This window comes from Globicephala melas, chromosome 16 (assembly GCF_963455315.2).
Source record: "Globicephala melas chromosome 16, mGloMel1.2, whole genome shotgun sequence".
NCBI classification, from domain to species: Eukaryota; Metazoa; Chordata; class Mammalia; order Artiodactyla; family Delphinidae; genus Globicephala; species Globicephala melas.
Window position 1 is genome coordinate 23,528,090 of NC_083329.1, and position 18,930 is coordinate 23,547,019.

The 18,930-nt window shown below is 42.5% G+C and overlaps 1 protein-coding gene across 5 annotated transcripts in view; it reads right to left on the bottom strand.

The window, feature by feature from the left end:
• Positions 1-18,930, bottom strand: part of SORCS3 (sortilin related VPS10 domain containing receptor 3) — a 612,586-nt gene that overhangs the window by 145,570 nt on the left and 448,086 nt on the right. For all 5 annotated transcript variants that reach the window (XM_060286394.1, XM_030865557.2, XM_060286392.1 and 2 more), the window contains exon 6: positions 6,788-6,852. In XM_060286394.1, the coding sequence (XP_060142377.1) occupies positions 6,788-6,852 (65 nt within the window). The remainder of the gene's footprint in view (positions 1-6,787; positions 6,853-18,930) is intronic.

An 18,930-nucleotide genomic window follows, 5' to 3' on the forward strand; every position in this document is an offset into this window, starting at 1 on the left:
TTTGCATCTGTGAGGTACAAACAAAGTAAGTGTTTGCCTCTCAGGACTGCCGTCAGGATTAAATGAGATGATGTATGAAAAAGGTTAGTACATTGTTGAATACATTTTAAAGGATCAATATATGCTAGTTCTTTTTTATCATGAAGAGAGAAGGAAGGAGATTTAACACTCAGCATCCTTCTTACGTACAATTAACAAGTAATGTTCTGTTTTATTGTGGAGAATCAAAAGATCATGATAGCACAGGTCCTACTAGTAAAGTCATACTCTGGACTGACCTCACTGTTTACTTTCTCTAAATGCTATAGGTGTTCAGACAAGAAAAAGCACATCTGAGCTGGAATAATTAAGGAGGACTTGAAGGAGGAGACAGTGCTTGTGTTTAGCATGGATAGAGAAGTGTTCTGTGGGAGAAGGGAATTTCTAAAAAAGGGAGTGAAAGCTGCATGTGGACGTTTAGGCAGGGAAAGCCCGCTGAAGGCACTATATAATTACACGATAATGGGTGGACATGGATTAATCTTTATTCTAGAACTGCTATTTCCCATCCTTTCCTTCAAAACATGCTCAAACGGAAAACCAGAAAGACCAAACTGAAAGAAGATCTCATTAGGACACCCTAATGGGAAAACAAGACGGGATTCCCCAGATGGTTAAGTCACATCATCCTCATAATTAATATATTTCTTTTCTTTTTTTTTTTTTTTTTTTTGCAGTACGCGGGCCTCTCACCATTGTGGCCTATCCCGTTGCGGAGCACAGGCTCCGGACGCGCAGGCTCAGTGGCCATGGCTCACGGGCCCAGCCGCTCTGCGGCATGTGGGATCCTCCCGGACCGGGGCACGAACCCGTGTCCCCTGCATCGGCAGGCGGACTCTCAACCACTGCGCCACCAGGGAAGCCCAGTATATTTCTAAATATCAAATGTCTTTCTAATGTATTTCTGAGAGCTGGTGCGGTCACTTACAAAAACTAAAAGTCAAAAGCTTTGTTCCCTGTGAATAGAGAGATCTGCTCCATAAGTTTATCAGGACCAGGCCCTATTTCAACTAGCTGTACTGCTAGCAAGACTTTAGGAAAGGTGGTACCATTGCACCACTGTGTCCAGCCTCATGCCCCCTCATCTTACAGATGGCGGACCAAGGGTCTCATTTGGTGAGAAAGGGTGACCTTAGACGGACTGATTAATTTCTTCTGTATTGGGTCAAGGTGTATAGAGAAGCTGCATGCATCAGACACTCCCTGAGGTTCCAGAAAGCAGAGAACATAAGACTGGTTCTTGCCCTCAGAAGAATCCCAGGCCAGTGATAGAGACGGGACGCCTTGGGATCTGTGTTGGATCAGAGAACTGAGGAATGTGGAAAGAGAACAAAGTAGATAACCCAACATCCTTAGTCTTATCTTCCTAAGAGGTTGCTTTTCCACCAGCAGTTTTGTAAGGCAAGCTTCTCATGCATCTATATCAATGAGTTTCACCGTGAAGTCCAGCATTTCTCACTCTGTCAAACCTTTCCAAAAGGATCACCTCCTTAGAAACCTGGATAAAGTCTTAGTCATCTTTGTTTCTCTCCTTGCACTGCCTTTATAAAGCTTCAGTAAATGCAAGTTAAGCTGAAATGAATTACGTTAAAAGCCGATACATTTGTGCTATATTCTGACCTGCAATTATGTTTTGCCTTTAAGATTATTAAATATTCAAACTATCCTAAATGTCATGCCTCTTTGCCATCTCAGAGAAAAAAAAACTTTCCATGATTCGCTCAACTTCCATCCCTTTGGGTAATATTGTCAAAATTGAAAAAGTGAATTAAAATTGTGAACAAAAAGCAAATTCAGCTCTTCAGGTCTTTTCTTAGAGAAATACCCAGGAGCTATTTATTTTAAATAACAACATTGACTGTCAAATGCAAATAAGTGAAATCCAGCAGATTCCAAGAAACTCTGAAAAGTTATTTAGCTTCCAAAAGCCTCCTTTTCCTTGACTGGGGAGTGAGGCTAAACTGTCTGTAGGCACAGGGCAAAACAAAGGATACTGACATTGTTCCAAATGCCTAACACAGGACCTGAGACAACAAAAAATCAGCAAAGCAAGAAAAGGTAGCGACTATTCCTTCCTATTGTGTTTATGGATTTGCTCACGGGAGAATTCTAGTGCCTTTTCCTTCTAGAAAAGAAGGGGAAACTGGCAGAGTTACAGACATTTAGAAACCACAGCGATCCTGAATACCTTAGGATTCCTGATACTCCCCAAGGTTCTGGGATTTGAACCCAGGCGACTTGACACCAGAACCAGTGACCCTAATCGTTATGTACTTGAACCATGGAAGGAAAATCAGGCTGAGAATCAGACCAGAATCTACATTCTGGTTCAGTCCCTGTCACTGACTGTCTATGTAACCTTGGGCAAATTGTTACACATTTTGGTGCTTTTTGGAGAGTGATACAGTTTGAAAATTTCTAATCCATTCCAACCCTTTTTTAAAATTCTGAGATCCTTTATCGAAAACCATCCTATATTCTCAATATATCAAGTAGATTTTAGTGTGCCTTGTCTAAATGAACAGAAGGCTTGCAATCCTGTTGGTTTAGCTCCCCCTCATCCTCTTCTTGGCCTCTGAGTTCTTAGAATACTGCTGGATCTCTGAGTTACACAGTTTACAACCATGGAACTAGTCAGTAACCCAAAGTTTTTTAAGAGCCATTATTCTATGTATCTAGAACCTACAGTTTAGACTTCAGGGCTAATAGTTTTGCCCATTTGATTACTAATGACTGCCTGGAATGCTCTGTTCAGATGTCCTGGGCTTTATCTTGGCTTAGTGAGAAAGGGCAGTAATTGATGAAGAGAGTTGATCATAGTACCAGGACAAGGAATGGTAGTCTATGTGCTGTGGTTTTGATTCTAGAAATTTCAAGTCTAGATGTCTAAAAACTTAGAGCTCATGTCGAGTTTCACTTATTACAGGGTCCTACAAGGCCCCCATATAGCTTATGCCTGAAAATTTCCAATAAACAGGAATCAACTACTTCACAAAGCAGTCTGCAGCATTTTGCGGTCCTCTTCATTGTTCCTCCTTTGTTCATTGAACTGAAATCTGCCTCATTGTAAATTTTACTCTACAATAAGATCTTTGTTATCCAACTGATGAAAACAATTATAAAAATACCTCTTATATTTGTGTATTCAAACATGTGAAGCACTAGAAGATTCACAGAAAGTTTAAAAAAAAATTGTCCAGGTTAAACAGGCTCTAATTGACAGAGTTAATTCTCCAACTTAACTCTTAGGGCACCAAGTTAATACTTTTTCTGTTGACACTCAATGGTCTCTTTGATGGAGAAGGTGTGTGTGTGTGACTGAGTAACTGAGTGAAAGAGAGAGAGAGAGACCGAGGGAGAGAGAACACGAATATGAATATAAATATGCATATTCACAGGGGACGTTGAGACACTCAGAGAGAGATGATTTCCAGAAGAGAATGGGAGAAAAAGCCATTTGAATCCTGCATCTCATGGCAGAAACAGGTTTCACACTGTTATTAGCCAAGTTGGTTGGCTCTGCCCTGTTTAAACCATGCCAAGGCAAGAGATAATTCAATGGCTTTAGTTTAAGGAAGTCTGACTCCCAAAGGGGAGGACCAGGACTGGGGAAGAGTGGAGATTCTTACACCGAAACAAGAAAAGGGACTTGTTTATGTTGGGTTTGCTCCAGAGTGTGGGAGCCAGGTTTAGAGACAGGACTGTCAATGCCACACCACGCACTGAAGAGCCACACTCCGTGCTGCTGCACCTGCAGCCCCTCAGTCTAGGGCAGTCCTGTGCAATGGATACACAATGGGAGCTACTAATGGCCTTTTAAATTTCCCAGTAGCCATACTTAAAAGGTAAGCAGAAAAGTGTACATTTAACATATTTGATTTAACCCCAAATATTATGATTTCATCATGTAACATATAAAAATTACTAATGGGCTATTTTCCATCATTTTATTCATATTAAGTCTTTGAAATCTGGTGTGTATTCCACACGTACGGCACACATCAATTTGGACATCACATCTCCAGTGTTCAATAACCACGTGTAACTGAATGGCTACCATATTGGACAGTACAAGTCTAGCATAAATTTCTCACTCTCCTTTTCTACCACCCCCTTGGGAAAATCCAACTCATCTCCCAAGATGAAACTTAACCATGGGCTCTTCAGTGCAGCCTTCAGTCGCTCCTCAGCGACTGGGCTACCCTGCCTTTTGGTTCGCACAGATAGCACTTTCTTCATGAGACAAAACAGAGTCCCCATGGCCTTTGGCACATTATATTGCAGTAATAATCTGTGTACTTCTCTGCCTCTGCTACTACCTATTCACCCACACACCCTCCACAGCTTCGTGCAGTGCAGTGCTGATCAAAGCGGGGTCTACTGGCCAGCAGCATCAGCTGGGAGCTTGTCAGAAATACGGAAGGTGTGTTTTAAAAAGCTCTCCAGGGCTTCTCTGGTGGCGCAGTGGTTGAGAGTCCACCTGCCATGCAGGGGACACGGGTTCGTGCCCCGGTCTGGGAAGATCCCACGTGCCGCGGAGCGGCTGGGCTCGTGAGCCATGGCCGCTGAGCCTGCGCATTCGGAGCCTGTGCTCCGTAACGAGAGAGGCCACAGCAGTGAGAGGCCCGCGTACCACAAAAAACAAAACAAAACAAAAAAAAAAACCTAAAAAATGACACAGAATTAATATATACTATACTTTAACCTAAGTGTGGCATATGACATTTATCCCTGTTATATTTCTGTCTGCTTTTTTCAATTCTTGACAATAGGCCAGGAACTTTTCTAAGTGTTTTGCATTTTTAATCTCATAAAATTTCACAGCAGTTCTGTACCACAGGCCTTATCCCAATGCGGACCAGAATTCTTGAACTTTCAGAAAGTAAGTTTGAGCTTTATGTAAGAAATTACCTTAAAAAAAAAAAAAGGAGCTGTCCAGCAGTAGAAAAGGATATGTCTTAAGCCTGAGCTCATGAAACCTGAGGACACACTGTAAGAGATTCTGGGGGAAGGGATTCCTACACTAGGTAGGAGGTCAGACAGGCATATAAAGTTCCCTCCAACTCTAAAATATTACAACCACCACAGATCACATATACAGCTTAACAATGTTGACATGACAAGCAAAGCCAAGGCAGGGGTTGTCCTGAAAACTTGTCTGTGGGTCATCTTCTGAGAGCTGCTGTCTGCTCCCCTCTGGCTTTCCTGCTATGCTCCTTCAAACCCCTCCCTCCATCCCACTAGTCCTCTAATTTTCCATGTTTTTTTTCCTCAGCACTAAGAGTAATTTCGAATTTAGGCTTCACCACGCTTACAATCAGTGAATTTGAATATGTGGCATTACCTCCCTAAAATATAACTCTTCTGTTAAAAAAAGAAAATGTAAAAATAGTGTGGGTCATCCCTCATCCCTGGCTGCATCAGAGAAAGAGAGAGAGAGAGAGAGAGAGAGAGAGAGAGAAAGAGAGAAAGAAAGAGAAAGAAAGAAAGAAAGAAAGGAAGGAAGGAAGGAAGGAAGGAAGAAGGAGGGAGGAAGGAAGGAAGGAAGGAAGGAAGAAGGAGGGAGGAAGGAAGGAAGGAAGGAACTCAGCAGAGTACCAGGTATATAGTAACAAGTGTCATTTGCCTTCTAACTCTTTTAAAAATAAAAATAAAGCAAATAAAATATATTCCCCAAAGTGCATGTTTCCAGCATACATCTGAGTTTGGCCTCAAAAGCAGTAGACTTCCCATGGACAAAGCACAAGCACATCGGATACCTGCATCCAGGTCACAAAGAATCTCCTTCTGTTTGTACATTCAACCCATAACCCTACGAGGCAGGCAGGGCAAGGATGAGCATCCTCAGATAGTAGGAAGGCAGAGCACAGAGAGGTTAGGGGGTCTCATGGTCTCATGGCTAGTGGGTGGGAGGACCCAGGACCTCAACTCACAGTCCGGTGCTTTGATCTGCTGCACCCCTAGGTCACTATTATTTCCATGGATTATTTGGCTCTATTTGTGACCTAGTATATGCTAATTATATTTCCATATATTTTTCAGATTTCATGTTTATCATATATTTTCACATATTTAAGTTGATTTTATCTTTCTGGGACAGGGAAGAGCCCTATAGATACTTAAGTTGGTGCAAAATGATACTTTATCGGTCAAATTCTGTTCAAGATGTAGACAGGTGTACGATGTACAAAGGGGTCAATGTTTGAAGTCCTGGATTCCATGGCTGATGTGCGGGGACAGTAGAGGTCTGGCTCACCCCTGTATCTCCAGGGCTAAGAATCTTGCCTGGTACACGGTAGGCCATCCCTCAATATTTGCTGAATGAATGAACAAACAATTCTGGAAATAGTTTGTCCGGTTACTTTTTTTTTGGTAATCTTGACTATATAAAGTTTATTTTTTTTAAAGCTGGCATCATCTTATTCACCATGTGAATGCAAAATACCACGATGAGCTACGGCCATCCCTATGTGAATTACACTGACGATGCCAGGAAATTACTAACAGGAGCCTCAAAATTGGTCACATTAACTCCCATCCCCAGAAAATTCATTCCTGAGGGTTTATTTCAATGAAACGTCTCCCTTGGGACTGGAGGCCTCTCCCCCACTCTAGGAAATAAAATGCATATGGCAGTAAGGGAGCTCAGGGCTTTTCATCTTCCCAAGCCATTAAAATGCAAATTGGGGGAGGAGGGAGACCTGCAGGCAGATCTCCCGGGGCCCAGCCTGGCAGCCTCAGTACTCACATCCATCAGCTGTCCGCACTTCCATGTGCACCAAGTCCGCCTCTTTATCCAATCCGGACACCGACCTGGGGAAGGAAAGGAGAGTCAGAAGCTCAGTGACCGTGAGGATGGCAGACAACAAAGTGGGGAACCATTCAGGGTTATTACTCAGAAAGCCACTTTCTCAAGATGGCCTGTCTTGCACCGTGGGGACCCACAGAATATGGCGACTTGCAGCCGCTGCAGGGTGGCTCTCTCTAGCAGCTGTCACCTATAATGGTCACAACTCATGTGTCTTGGAGCAGTGTCACGGAGTCAGTAACTCTCCAAAAAACATAAAGGAGCACAGAGTAATGTACTCCATAGTAAAGCTGGTCGAAACCTCTGTCCTCAACCCTTCCCCACCTCATACCTTCCACTTCCCCAGTCTTGTCACACCCGGTTATTTCCACCACTTCCTTCCCCTCTGCCCTCCCACTTGGGGTGTGCTACTCCCACGTTCTGCCCCTGGGGAAGGTGGTTTAGCCTCCGTTCTGGCTCTCTGCTTCCAGACACTCCTACCCTCCTGAGTTTGGACCCATCTGCCCTTCCTTACCCCTGCCTTGTGAACAATAAATGTTTGGTGACAAACATTCAAAATCTGGTCTAACAGGGACACAATTCTGGTGATAGGAGTGGGAAACTTTAAAGGTTGATGGTCAATAGTCAGAAAAAGGAAGGCTGAGAATCCTGACGAACTAATTCCTGTGGGCCTCCAACCTCCCACACATAAAGCCCAGTCAACTACCTCCTGCATGAGATATCCAGGCCAGAGTAAGACCCGGAAAGTCAGCTACAAAAGGCAGCACAGACATTAAAACATTCACGCACTAAAGACATCACATAATCCACCCTCTCCAGCAAGCTTGGACTCACAGTCGTTTTACTTTTAAATTTCATTCTAAGATTGGTTTTCTGGTTTTACAGTCCTCAATAGGGAAGAGGCGGCAAGTTAGAAAGAAAAAGGAGAATTTAAAACAATGAGAATCGAGGTACCCAGACAGCAAGACAAATTGAAAACTTATGAAAAACAGACCGAAGAACTCAAAACCCAATCTTCTACATCATAAATCCACTACACTTCTTCTGATGCTGAGGCCATAGCTGTATAGCACGGGTCAGTATCTGACATCTCTGCTGAGGGGCTGAATGCAGAGAACAGGAAGCAGGAGGCTAACGATATCAGTTTACTCTAAGAAAGTAGGGTTGCAAATGACCTATGTTAGGAAAAATGAAATGATTTTTATTTGTTAATGATTATCGTCTTGAATGGCTAAATTTCAGTTGCTTTAAAAGTTCATTTATGTAAAATACTTCTTTCCCCAAAAAATACTGAATAAAAGAAGTTTTACTCTAATGCTGTATTTTTTCCCAGTGATCACTGATACACTATCTTTTCATTTTTCCTCACCTCATTTGATGCCTAAGGTAAGGAGAACAGGTATCATTAGTTATATTTGACTGAATGGGAAACTGTGGCACAGAGAAATGGATATGTACCTAAGACGACACGGGGACTTAGGCCAGAACTAGAGAGACTGACTGACTGACTGAGACTTGTCCATCGAGAGCAGCTCCCAGCCTTCTCGGCTCTTCTCCCCTCTGCTTGCAATGTCCTTTAGATGCAACTCTCTCCCTGCCCCTTTCCTTCTCCAGCTCCCTCTCCCCTTTCCTTCAGTGCTCAGTGGGTCTCATCCCTCCAGCAGCCTATCCATCCCTCATCTCACTGAAGAACCTTTATCTGCTTCCATAGCAACCTAACCTTGGTGGTTCTCAAACCTGGCTGCTCACGAGAGCCACTGGGTGAGCTGTGAAACATCCAGATGCCTGGGCCCCTCCCCAAACCAATGAAATCAAAACCTTTGGGATAAGCTCAAGGCATCCGCATTTTTGTTGTTGTTGTTTTGTTTGTTATTTTTTGTTTTTGTGGTACGTGGGCCTCCCACTGCTGTGGCCTCACCCGTTGCGGAGCACAGGCTCCGGACGCACAGGCTCAGCGGCCATGGCTCAAGGGCCCAGCCGCTCCACGGCATGTGGGATCCTCCCGGACCGGGGCACGAACCCGTGTCCCCTGCATCGGCAGGTGGACTCTCAACCACTGCACCAACAGGGAAGCCCCCAATTTTTTTTAAATTTAAATTTATTTTATTTATTTATTATTTTGGCTGCATTGGGTCTTTGTTGCTGTGCACGGGCTTTCTCTAGTTGTGGCGAGTGGGAGCTACTCTTTGTTGCGGTGCACAGGCTTCTCTTGTTGCGGAGCATGGACTCTAGGCGCGCAGGCTTCAGGAGTTGTGGCTCGCGGGCTGTGGAGTGCAGGCTCAGTAGTTGTGGTGCACGGGCTTAGTTGCTCTGTGGCATGTGGGATTTTCCTGGACCAGGCCTCGAACCCGTGTTCCCCTGCATTGGCAGGCGGATTCTTAACCACTGCGCCACCAGGGAAGCCCTGGCATCCGTAATTTTAGGTTATTTCCATGCACAGCCAAGTCTTAGAACCACTGCTTTGCATGACTCAATCACGTCGCATGTAATTGCACTTCCGTGAATTCTGTACTTGGATATAAACTTCAAAGAAGTAGGATTCTGTCTATTTATCTTTGAATCCTTGGCACCTAAGTGCCTAGTATATATTAGGTGCTACTGATATATTTACTGAATTAATGAACAATCCAATCTGCCCATGACAATGACAAAATTCCGATGTGAAACTCACTTGAGGTCAGACACACAGAAGGGACTATATGGACACCTCTGTTCCACAGCCTCCCTGCTTCTTTATAAGCAAGTTGGTATTCTTAGAACTAGAGGCCTCTCAGGTATTATTCTTCTATCCTCCCCCAAGGTCAATGGCAGGGTAGGATGGTCAGAACTGGAACCATAATGACAGTCTAACTACGGGCATCAAGCACTATGTTCTTTAACAAAAGAAAAGTCCTTGCCTCTTAGGAGCTTGAAACAAGGCAAACACCACCAATAAAACAAGCACAGAAACTGCTCCTCCAGGATTGCTCACTCCTTTCCACCTATCTAAATCTTACACACCTTTTAAGGTTAAAACCAAGAATCAGGTCCTCCTGGAAGTCTTCCTTGATTACTCTAGCTCTCCCACCTTTGAACTGCTAGAGAATTCAGAATCAAGACTGAACATCCTCCAGCACTTGTATTGTTATTAAGTTGTGTGTTTGTTTCTCTGGAGTCGGTCTTGGCTCCCGAGAGCGGACACCTCTGGTCATGGTTGCCTTAGCACCCCTACAACCCTTCCATCCTCTGCAGGACTGTTCTACCCACCTCACGCCATGTGCTTTGTCCAGGGTGGTCAATCACAGGAGCCCAACCCTCTGATGCCCCAGGATGGCACATGATCCAGTGTGATCATGAGACATCTTGGCTGTGGTGGTCAGAACATGCCAGGACAGTTTAGAGGACTTCCTCAGGATTTCTCTAACTGAGCTGGCAGGAAAAAACTGCCTTTCCTCTCTGATCATCAAGTCAGAACTCTTGGGAGAAATGTTCCCTGATAGGAAGAATAGGTCTAAAGGAGCAATGTAGCTACACAGAGAAAAAGAAAAGAGAGTTGACATTGGGACAGGTAGTTTAACAGAGAGACGGGGCTACAAAGGGTGATAGGAAGATAGTGGGCAAGACAGAGATGAGATAGACACACAGGAAAGAGACAGACAGACAGACAGAGATTCAGAAAGAAACGGACAGGGTAGGCCAAAATGGCAACACAGGAGACCCCTGAGCTCCCTTCCTCCCATGGATACACCAAATGTACACGTGGATGTAAATTCCCTCTGAAAGAGATCCAGAAACTAGTTGAGTAACTTCTACACATCAGATGAATGAGAAAATACCCACATCGAAAAGGCTAAGGGTAGAAAAGGCTAAGACACACTCTCACCATAAACCGCACCCCTGGCACACGACCACACAGTTGGAAGTGAACCATCAACTCTCATGTTCTCCCTGAGGAGCAAAGGGTTTAGAGCCCCCATCTAGCATCCCAAATTTTAAGAGTTGCAACAGAGGGACGGACCCCGAAACACCTGACTCTAAAAGCCAGCGGGGCTTGTGTCCCCAAGACGATAGCAAACAAAGACGCAATTCTTAACGGGTGCACGAGCACTGATGCAGCTGTTGCCCCAGGGCCGAGTGCAGAGGGAGCAGGCAGAATCACCCATCTCCCCGTCTTTCCCTGCAAGTGTTATCTGAATACTATAACAGCTGCTGCCTGAGGGCCCGTCTTCTAATTTAGCAGGCTTCTAGACACTGCATGTGAATCTCCCCAGAGACAGAGAAAGCCAACAAATATCCCTCCCACCTTCTGCCTCCAGTCCTCCCCAAGTTGCCAGTATCTCCCTGGAAGGAGCTCATACATGACTGCACCCCAGCTTTTAGGGCCGCCACCTATGCGATGGGTCCCCAGATTTCCTGGCTTTGACAGCCAGTGGAGCTGCCATTCATGAGTCCCATGGAACTGTAACAAACAAAGAAGCAGTTCTTAACAATCTATCTCCCTGAGGTTCAGCACAGAAGGAGCAGACAAAACAACGCCCAGCTCCCCATCTTTGCCTGATAAAGGTTTTTATGTGGATACTTTGAAAGCTGGGGTTTCCATGGTGGTGCAGTGGTTGAGAGACCGCCTGCCGATGCAGGGGACACGGGTTCGTGTCCCGGTCCGGGAGGATCCCACATGCCGCGGAGCGGCTGGGCCCGTGAGCCATGGCCGCTGAGCCTGCGCGTCCGGAGCCTGTGCTCCACAGCGGGAGAGGCCACAACGGTGAGAGGCCCGCAAAAAAAAAAAAAAAAAAAAAAAAAGCTGCCACTGCCACCTGGGGCTTCTAATTTAGCAGGCACCTCAGGGCTGTGGTCCTCCTCAAAGACTGATGAAGGTTGCAGACACTCCTCCCATCTTCTCCTTCCAGGCCACTCCAATAATAAAACCAAGTCACCAGTGTCTCCCTGAAAGGAGGCTGTATACATATCTGGCACCCCAGCTCTTGTGACAACTTCATGAAGGATGAGCCCCTGAAACACCTGGCTCTAATAACCAATGGGCCTTACATTCGAGAGGCACAAGGACTGCAACAAACAAACAGTTATTACGGGCACAGGAGCACACCCACCCCTGCAGCTATACACCAACAGGAAGCACAGAGGGAGCAGGCAAAAATGCCATTGCCTTGTTTCTCCCTGGAAGGGGCTTAATTACATACTTTCTTAGCTGCTGCCTGAGGGTCCAGCTTCTCATCAGCCTGCATCTAGCTGCTGACTGCACTGCTCCCCCCGATCACTGATAGGTCTTGGCACACCCTTAACTACTGGGAGCCACTAAGGACAAAGAAGGAGGCTTGGACAATCACAAAAGTTTGAGAGACAACTATGAGCTCGGTCAAGCTGATCGATGAGGTTCATCTCCTACAGGAGATCACTCTGTCAAGACTGGGAGACGCATCTTGTGCTGATCTATCTAATGCTCAGAGACCAACACAGACTCAAGAAAAATGAAGGAACAGACAAATATGTTACAAACAAAAGGACAAGATAAATGTCTAGAAACATATCTTAATAAAATGGAGGTAAGCTATTTATCTGGTAGGGTGTTCAAAGCAACTGTCACAAAGATGCCTACCAGGGTCAGGAGAGCAATGCATGAAGACAGAGAGAATTTCAACAAAGAGACAGAACTATGAAAAAGTACCAAACGGAAATCACAGAACTGAAGAAGAAAATAATTGAACTGAAAATTCAATACAGGGGGTCAACAAAAGATAGATGAATTGAAAGAAAGAATCAGTGAAGTCTAAGACAGGGAAGTGGAATTCATACAACTAGAGGTGCAAAAATGAAAAAAGAAAAAAAAGAGTGAAGATCGCTTAAGGGACTTATGGGACAACATCAAGTAGACTAATGTTCTCATTACAGGGGTCCAAGAAGGAGAAAAGAGAAAGGGATAGAAAACTTAATTGAGGAAATAATGGCTGAAAACTTCCCTAACTGGGGGAACGTAACAGACAGGCAGAACCAGGAAACATAGAAAGTTCCAGATAAGATGAATCTGAAGAGGACTCTACACAGATACACTGTAATTAATGTATATGACCAAACAGTATAATTAATGTATATGACCAAAAGCTAAATACGAAGAGAGAATCACAAGAACAGAAAGAGAAAAACAATTTGTTACATACAAGGGAACTCCCATAAGACTATCAGCATACTCTTCAGCAAAAACTTAGCAGGCCAGAGGGGAGTGGGATGATATATTAAAAGTACTGAAGGAAAAAAACAGAGAAAAAAACCCACCAACCAAGAACATTCTACCCAGCAAAGCTGTCTTTCAGAATTGATAGAAAGATAAAGAGTTTTCTAGACAAATAAACACTCTAGGAGGTCATTACCACTAGATCAGCTTTACAAGAAATGTTAAACGGAGTTTTTCCAGCTGAAATTAAATAACACTAATTAATAATAGAAAAATATACGAAAGCATGAAATTCACTGGTAAAGGTAAAAATACAGTTACTTTCGGAATATGCTATTATTCTAATGGTCGTGGGTAAATCATTGATAAGTCTACTACGAAGGTTAAAAGACAAAAATATTAAAGTTATAACAACATTAATTTGTTAATGAACACACAATGTAAATGATGCAAATTGTGACATCAAAACATAAAATGCAACAAGGGGGGGGTGCTTTTGTATGTGTTTGAAGCTATTAGCACAGACTGTTACAAATAGAAGATGTTTTATCTAAGCCTCACATTAACCACCAACCAAAAGCATACAGTAGGTACGCAAAAGAAAAAGAAAAAGGAATCCAAACTTTCCACTACAGAAAATCATCAAATCACAGAGGAAAAGAGCAAGAGATGAAGCAAGGAAAAACGGAATTACAGAGCAAGAGAACATTTAACAAAATGGTAATGGTAAGTCTGACCATCAATAATTACTTCAAATGTCAAAAGACTAAATTCCCCAAACAAAAGACAAAGGATAGCTGAATGAATAAAGAAAACAAGACCTAACTATATGTACCTCCAAAAGACTCACTTCAGCATTAAAAAAAACCACATAGATTGAAAGTGAAGAAATTGAAAAATATATTGCAGGCACATGGAAAGAAAAGCAGAAGAAGCTATTCTTATATCAGATGAAATAGACTTTAAGCCAAAAACTGTAAGAGACAAAGAAGGTCATTATATAATAAGAAAGGGGGCAATTCATCAAGAGGATATATTATTTGAAATATTTATGCCAATACAGGAGAACCTAAATATATAAAGCAAGTATTAAAAGATCTGAAGGAAGAAATAGCAATACAATAATGTCAGGGGACTTCAATACCCCACTTTTACCAGTGGATGGATTGTTCAGACAGAAAGTCAAGAAGGAAACATTGGATTCAAGCTACACTTTAGACCATACGGACCTAACAGACATATAGTAGTCCCCCCTCTTATCCTAGGTTTCACTTTCTGTGATTTGAGTAACTGGAGGTCAATGTGCTCCAAAAATATTAAATGAAAAATTCCAGAAATAAACAATTTGTAAGTTTTAAATTGCATGCTGTATGAATAGCATGACGAAACACTGCCCTCGCTCCATCCCACCTTGGAAGTGAATCATCCCTTTGTCCAGCACACCTCGCCCATTACTCATTTAGTAGCTGTCTTGGTTACCAAAGTGATTGTCAAGGCATCACAGTACTTGTGTTCAAATAACCCTTTTGTTAGTTAATAATGGCCCTAAAGTGCAAGAGTAGTGATGTTGGCGATTCACATATGCCAAAGAAAAGCCATAAAATTCTTCCTTTAAGTGAAAAGGTGAAAGGTTTCAATTTAATAAAGGAAAGAAAAAAATGATATGCTGAGGTTCCTAAGATCTACAGGAAGAATGAAGCTTCTATTTATGAAACTTTGAGGAAGGAAAAAAGAAATTCATGCTGGTTTTGCTGTTGCACTTCAAACTGCAGAAGTTATGGCTACAGCGCATGGTAAATGCTTAGTTAAGATGGGAAAGGCATTAAATTTGTACCATAAGATCTTTTGAGAGAAAGAAACCACATTCACACAACTTTTATTACAGTATTTGTTACAATTGTTCTATTTTATTATCAGTTATTGTTGTTAATCTCTTACTGTGTATAATTTATAAATTAAACTTTATCATAGGTATGTATGCATAGGAGCAAAACATACTAGAGAGGGGGTTCGGTACTATCCATGGTTTCAGGCATCTACTGGGAGTCTTAAAATGCATCCCCCATGGAAAAGGGGGAACTACTGTATATAGAACATTGTATCCAACAGCAGCAAAATCACATTCTTCTCAAGTGCACATGGAACATTCCACAGGATAGATCATATGTTAGGACTCAAAAAAGTCTGAATAAATGTAAAACGATGAGATCATATCAGGCATCTTTTTCCAACCACAACAGTATGAAACTAGAAAGCAAATACAAGAAGAAAAGAGGAAATTCACGAATATATGGAGATGAAACAACATGCTCCTAAACGGCCAATAAATCAAGGAAGAAATCAAAAGAGGAACCAAAAAATATCTTGAGACAAATGAAAATGGAAGTACAACATAGCAAATCTTACAGGGTGCATCAGAGACACTCTAAGATGGAAATGCATAGCAATAAATGCCTACATTAAGAGAAAAAAGACCTCAAAATAAACAATCTAACTTTACACCTAGAGAAACTAACAAAAGAAGACTAAACTAACCCTAAAATTATTAGAAGGAAGTTAATAACAAAGATCAGAGCAGAAAGGAAAGAAACTGAGGCTAAAAAGACAATAGAAAAGATCAGTGAAACTAAGAGCTGTTTTTAAGTTAACCAAAATAGACTAATCTTTAGCTAGATTTACCAAGAAAAAGAAAGACTCAAATAAATAAAATTATAAATGAAAGAAGAGACATTATAACTGACACCACAAAAATGCAAAGGCTTGTAAGAGACTACTATGAACAGTTATAAGACAACATATTGGACAACACAGAAAAAATGAATAAATTCCTAGAAACATACAATCTACCAAGACTGAATCATGAAGAAACAGAAAATCTGAACAGACCAGTTACTAGTAAGAAGACTGAATCGATAATCAAAAACCTCCCAACAAAGGAAAGTTCAGGGCCAGATGGCTTCATTAGTGACTTTTAACAATCATTTAAAGAAGAACTAATACCAGTCTTTCACAAACTCTTCCAAAAAGTTAGAAGAGGAAGAAATACTTCCAAACCCATTTTACAAGGCCAGCGTTACCCTGATACCAAAGCCAGTAAAGGATACTACAAGAAAATTACAGATGACGCAAAGCTCCACAACAAATGATCTAGCAAGCTGAATTCAACAGTAGAGATCTTCCTCAACTCACGATGGGTTTAAGTTCTGATGGACCCATGGAAAGTTGCAAATATCAAATTGAAATGCATTTAATACACCTAAGCTACTGAATATCACAGCTTAGCCTAGCCTACCTTAAATGTGCTCAGAACACTTCCATTAGCCTACAGGTGGTCAAAATCATCTAACACAAAGCCTATCTTATAATGAAGTGTTTAATATCTCATTTAATTTATTGAATGCTGTACTGAAAATGTAAAACAGAATGGTTAAATGGGTACAGAATGGTTGTAAGTGTATTGGTTGTTTATCCTATTGGTTCTGTTTCTCTGGAGAGCCTTGATTCATACAACTTGTTTCTTAGTCCCGCTCCAACTTTGCAGCCCGTTTATCCACATAAGCCCATAACACACCTTTGTGAGTGTGTCTGCAATATTTATCTGCTTAGACCATCAACTACAAAAAGAATGGGTCTTATTAATATACAACCCATCAGACAGTGAGCTTCCTAAGGACAGAGACTTTAATTATTTTTCTCCAATATTTTCTACCACACACAACTCAGGACTAGGCATACCTTCAGACTAAATGATAAGGATAAGAGATTTGTACTTCAAAGCTGCTCTGTCCCTGGATCCAGAGGGAAAGAGATTAAGTTGCTCAGCTGGCCAGAGGTGGAGCAAAAGATGTTGGGTGCTGAGGGTAAGGAGAATACTCGTGCCCTTGTGTAGCTCACAGAGGAATGCCACGCCCACTTTCTGCAGTACTGCTGGCATTAGCCTCGAGTTTCTCAACAAGGGCACTGTTGACATTTTGGACCAGATAATTCTTTATTGTGGGGGCTGCCCTATGCCCTGTGGGATATTCAGCAGCAGCCCTGGGCTCTACTAGATGCAATAGCATCCCTGCAGTTCTGACAACCAAAGCTGTCTCCAGACGTTGCCTACTATCCCCTGGGGGCAAAACTGCCCCCGGTTGAGAACCACTGGCTTACCTGGACACACTTAGCTGATACCTGAACTCTGTGCCTTCCCTGCTAACAAGGCAGCAAATATAAGCAGGTGGAGATTTCACGTCCTCACCTATAGCCCTAACGCTGCTGAGATGTCCACGAGCTCCAACTATTCTGGACCACACCATCTCACCAGAAAACTATCTGACACTTGCCAGGTGGAAGCAGTCAGGTCCCTAATCTTAAAGCCCCACGATGTCCCCACTTCTAAAAACCTAATGAATGGAGCGTGCACACAGATACAGCAAGCGAAGAAATACAATAAATATGCAGATATTTAGCGATTTGTTCGTTGTTCTTGTGGGGGCGAAGCTGCAGGGCGTAAACTTGTGGAAATGTTTGGAAAAGCGCACGTGGTAATAATGATAAGTGTCAATGGATACTGGGACCATTCACATGCCAGCTATTGTGTTTGGTGTTTTAACTCATTATCTTAATTAGTCCTCAAGGTACCATTCATCTAATTTTCATCTTCAGTAAAATGGGGATAATAAGAAAGATTAAGTTACATACCTCAAGTCACACGATAATAATTCACAGATATTGAGAGTACTTTATGTCAGGCACTATTTTAAATGGAAATGCTGATCTCATTTAATCCACATATCAATCCTATGAGTCTGGAATCATTCTTTTTCCATATTTTAAAAGGGCCCAACTAGGCATTGCAAGCTTAAGTAACTTGGCCGAGAAAGTCCACAGCTAGGAAGCAGCAAAACTAGGGCTTGAACCAGACAGGTGGCCTTGAGTCAGGAGCTTAACCTCCCCTGTAAGCTGACTCTTCCAGCTGTTGAGCGGAGAGACAGGCTTTGAACCCAGTCATTTCTCCGAGAGTTGAGGATCATAGCCATGGTGCCCCATTGCCTGCTCTCCCCATACATGTAACTCCATCAGCATTGTAGGAAATATAAAGGTGTCGTGTATACATATTCTACATCTCAGAAAATTTTGGTTCTATTTCACATGAACTGGGAGTCACTCATACTGGTGATAATAAGAAGAAAATGTTGGGAATAGAAAAAGGATGTCGGGCTGACGGTAGAAGAGTAGCAGATGGAAATTTCTGCAGAGAAAACTTAAGACAAATACAGTTGAGGAAAGGAAAACTGGGGACTTGGGCTTGACTCCCTTTTAGGTCTCTGAGGATGGAACGAGCCGAGACATGTATAAGAGGGACTGTGAAACTGTCATGAGTCTATGGGAGGGGATGAGAGGCATGTCTGCTCAGATATGCCAAGCAGGTTAGTAAGCGCCCCTGACACCTCTTCCGTCTCTAGCAGCCAAGTTCCTTCACATTTCCAGGACCAAAATGGGGCCAGGGTGGACCAGAGGATGAGAAACAATATCTAGTGCAGAACCAGCCGTGGCACAGGTCAAGCTCCCTGTGCTTAATGTTTGCAACAAAGGAAAAATGAATTTGCAAGCATCCCACTGAAATCACAGGCAAGGAACCTCCCTGAAAGTTTCTAGAAAGTATCAGATGGTAAAAAGAAATTGTATCAGTATATGTTATTACTAATGCAAAATGAAAACAAGTCATCGACAGTGCCTTTCTTTGGTAATGTTGTATTCCTGGTTTTAATTAAGTGACTATAAAACAAAATTTAATAGAACAAAACAGAGTTAAGGTGTCAAGAACAGATATGAATCTATGAAAGGCTTTATGAGTATTTTTAAATTCCTCAGTAGTGAATTCTTCTACCACAAGTTTCTTCTGAAACCTAACACCCATGATTGGAAAACAACT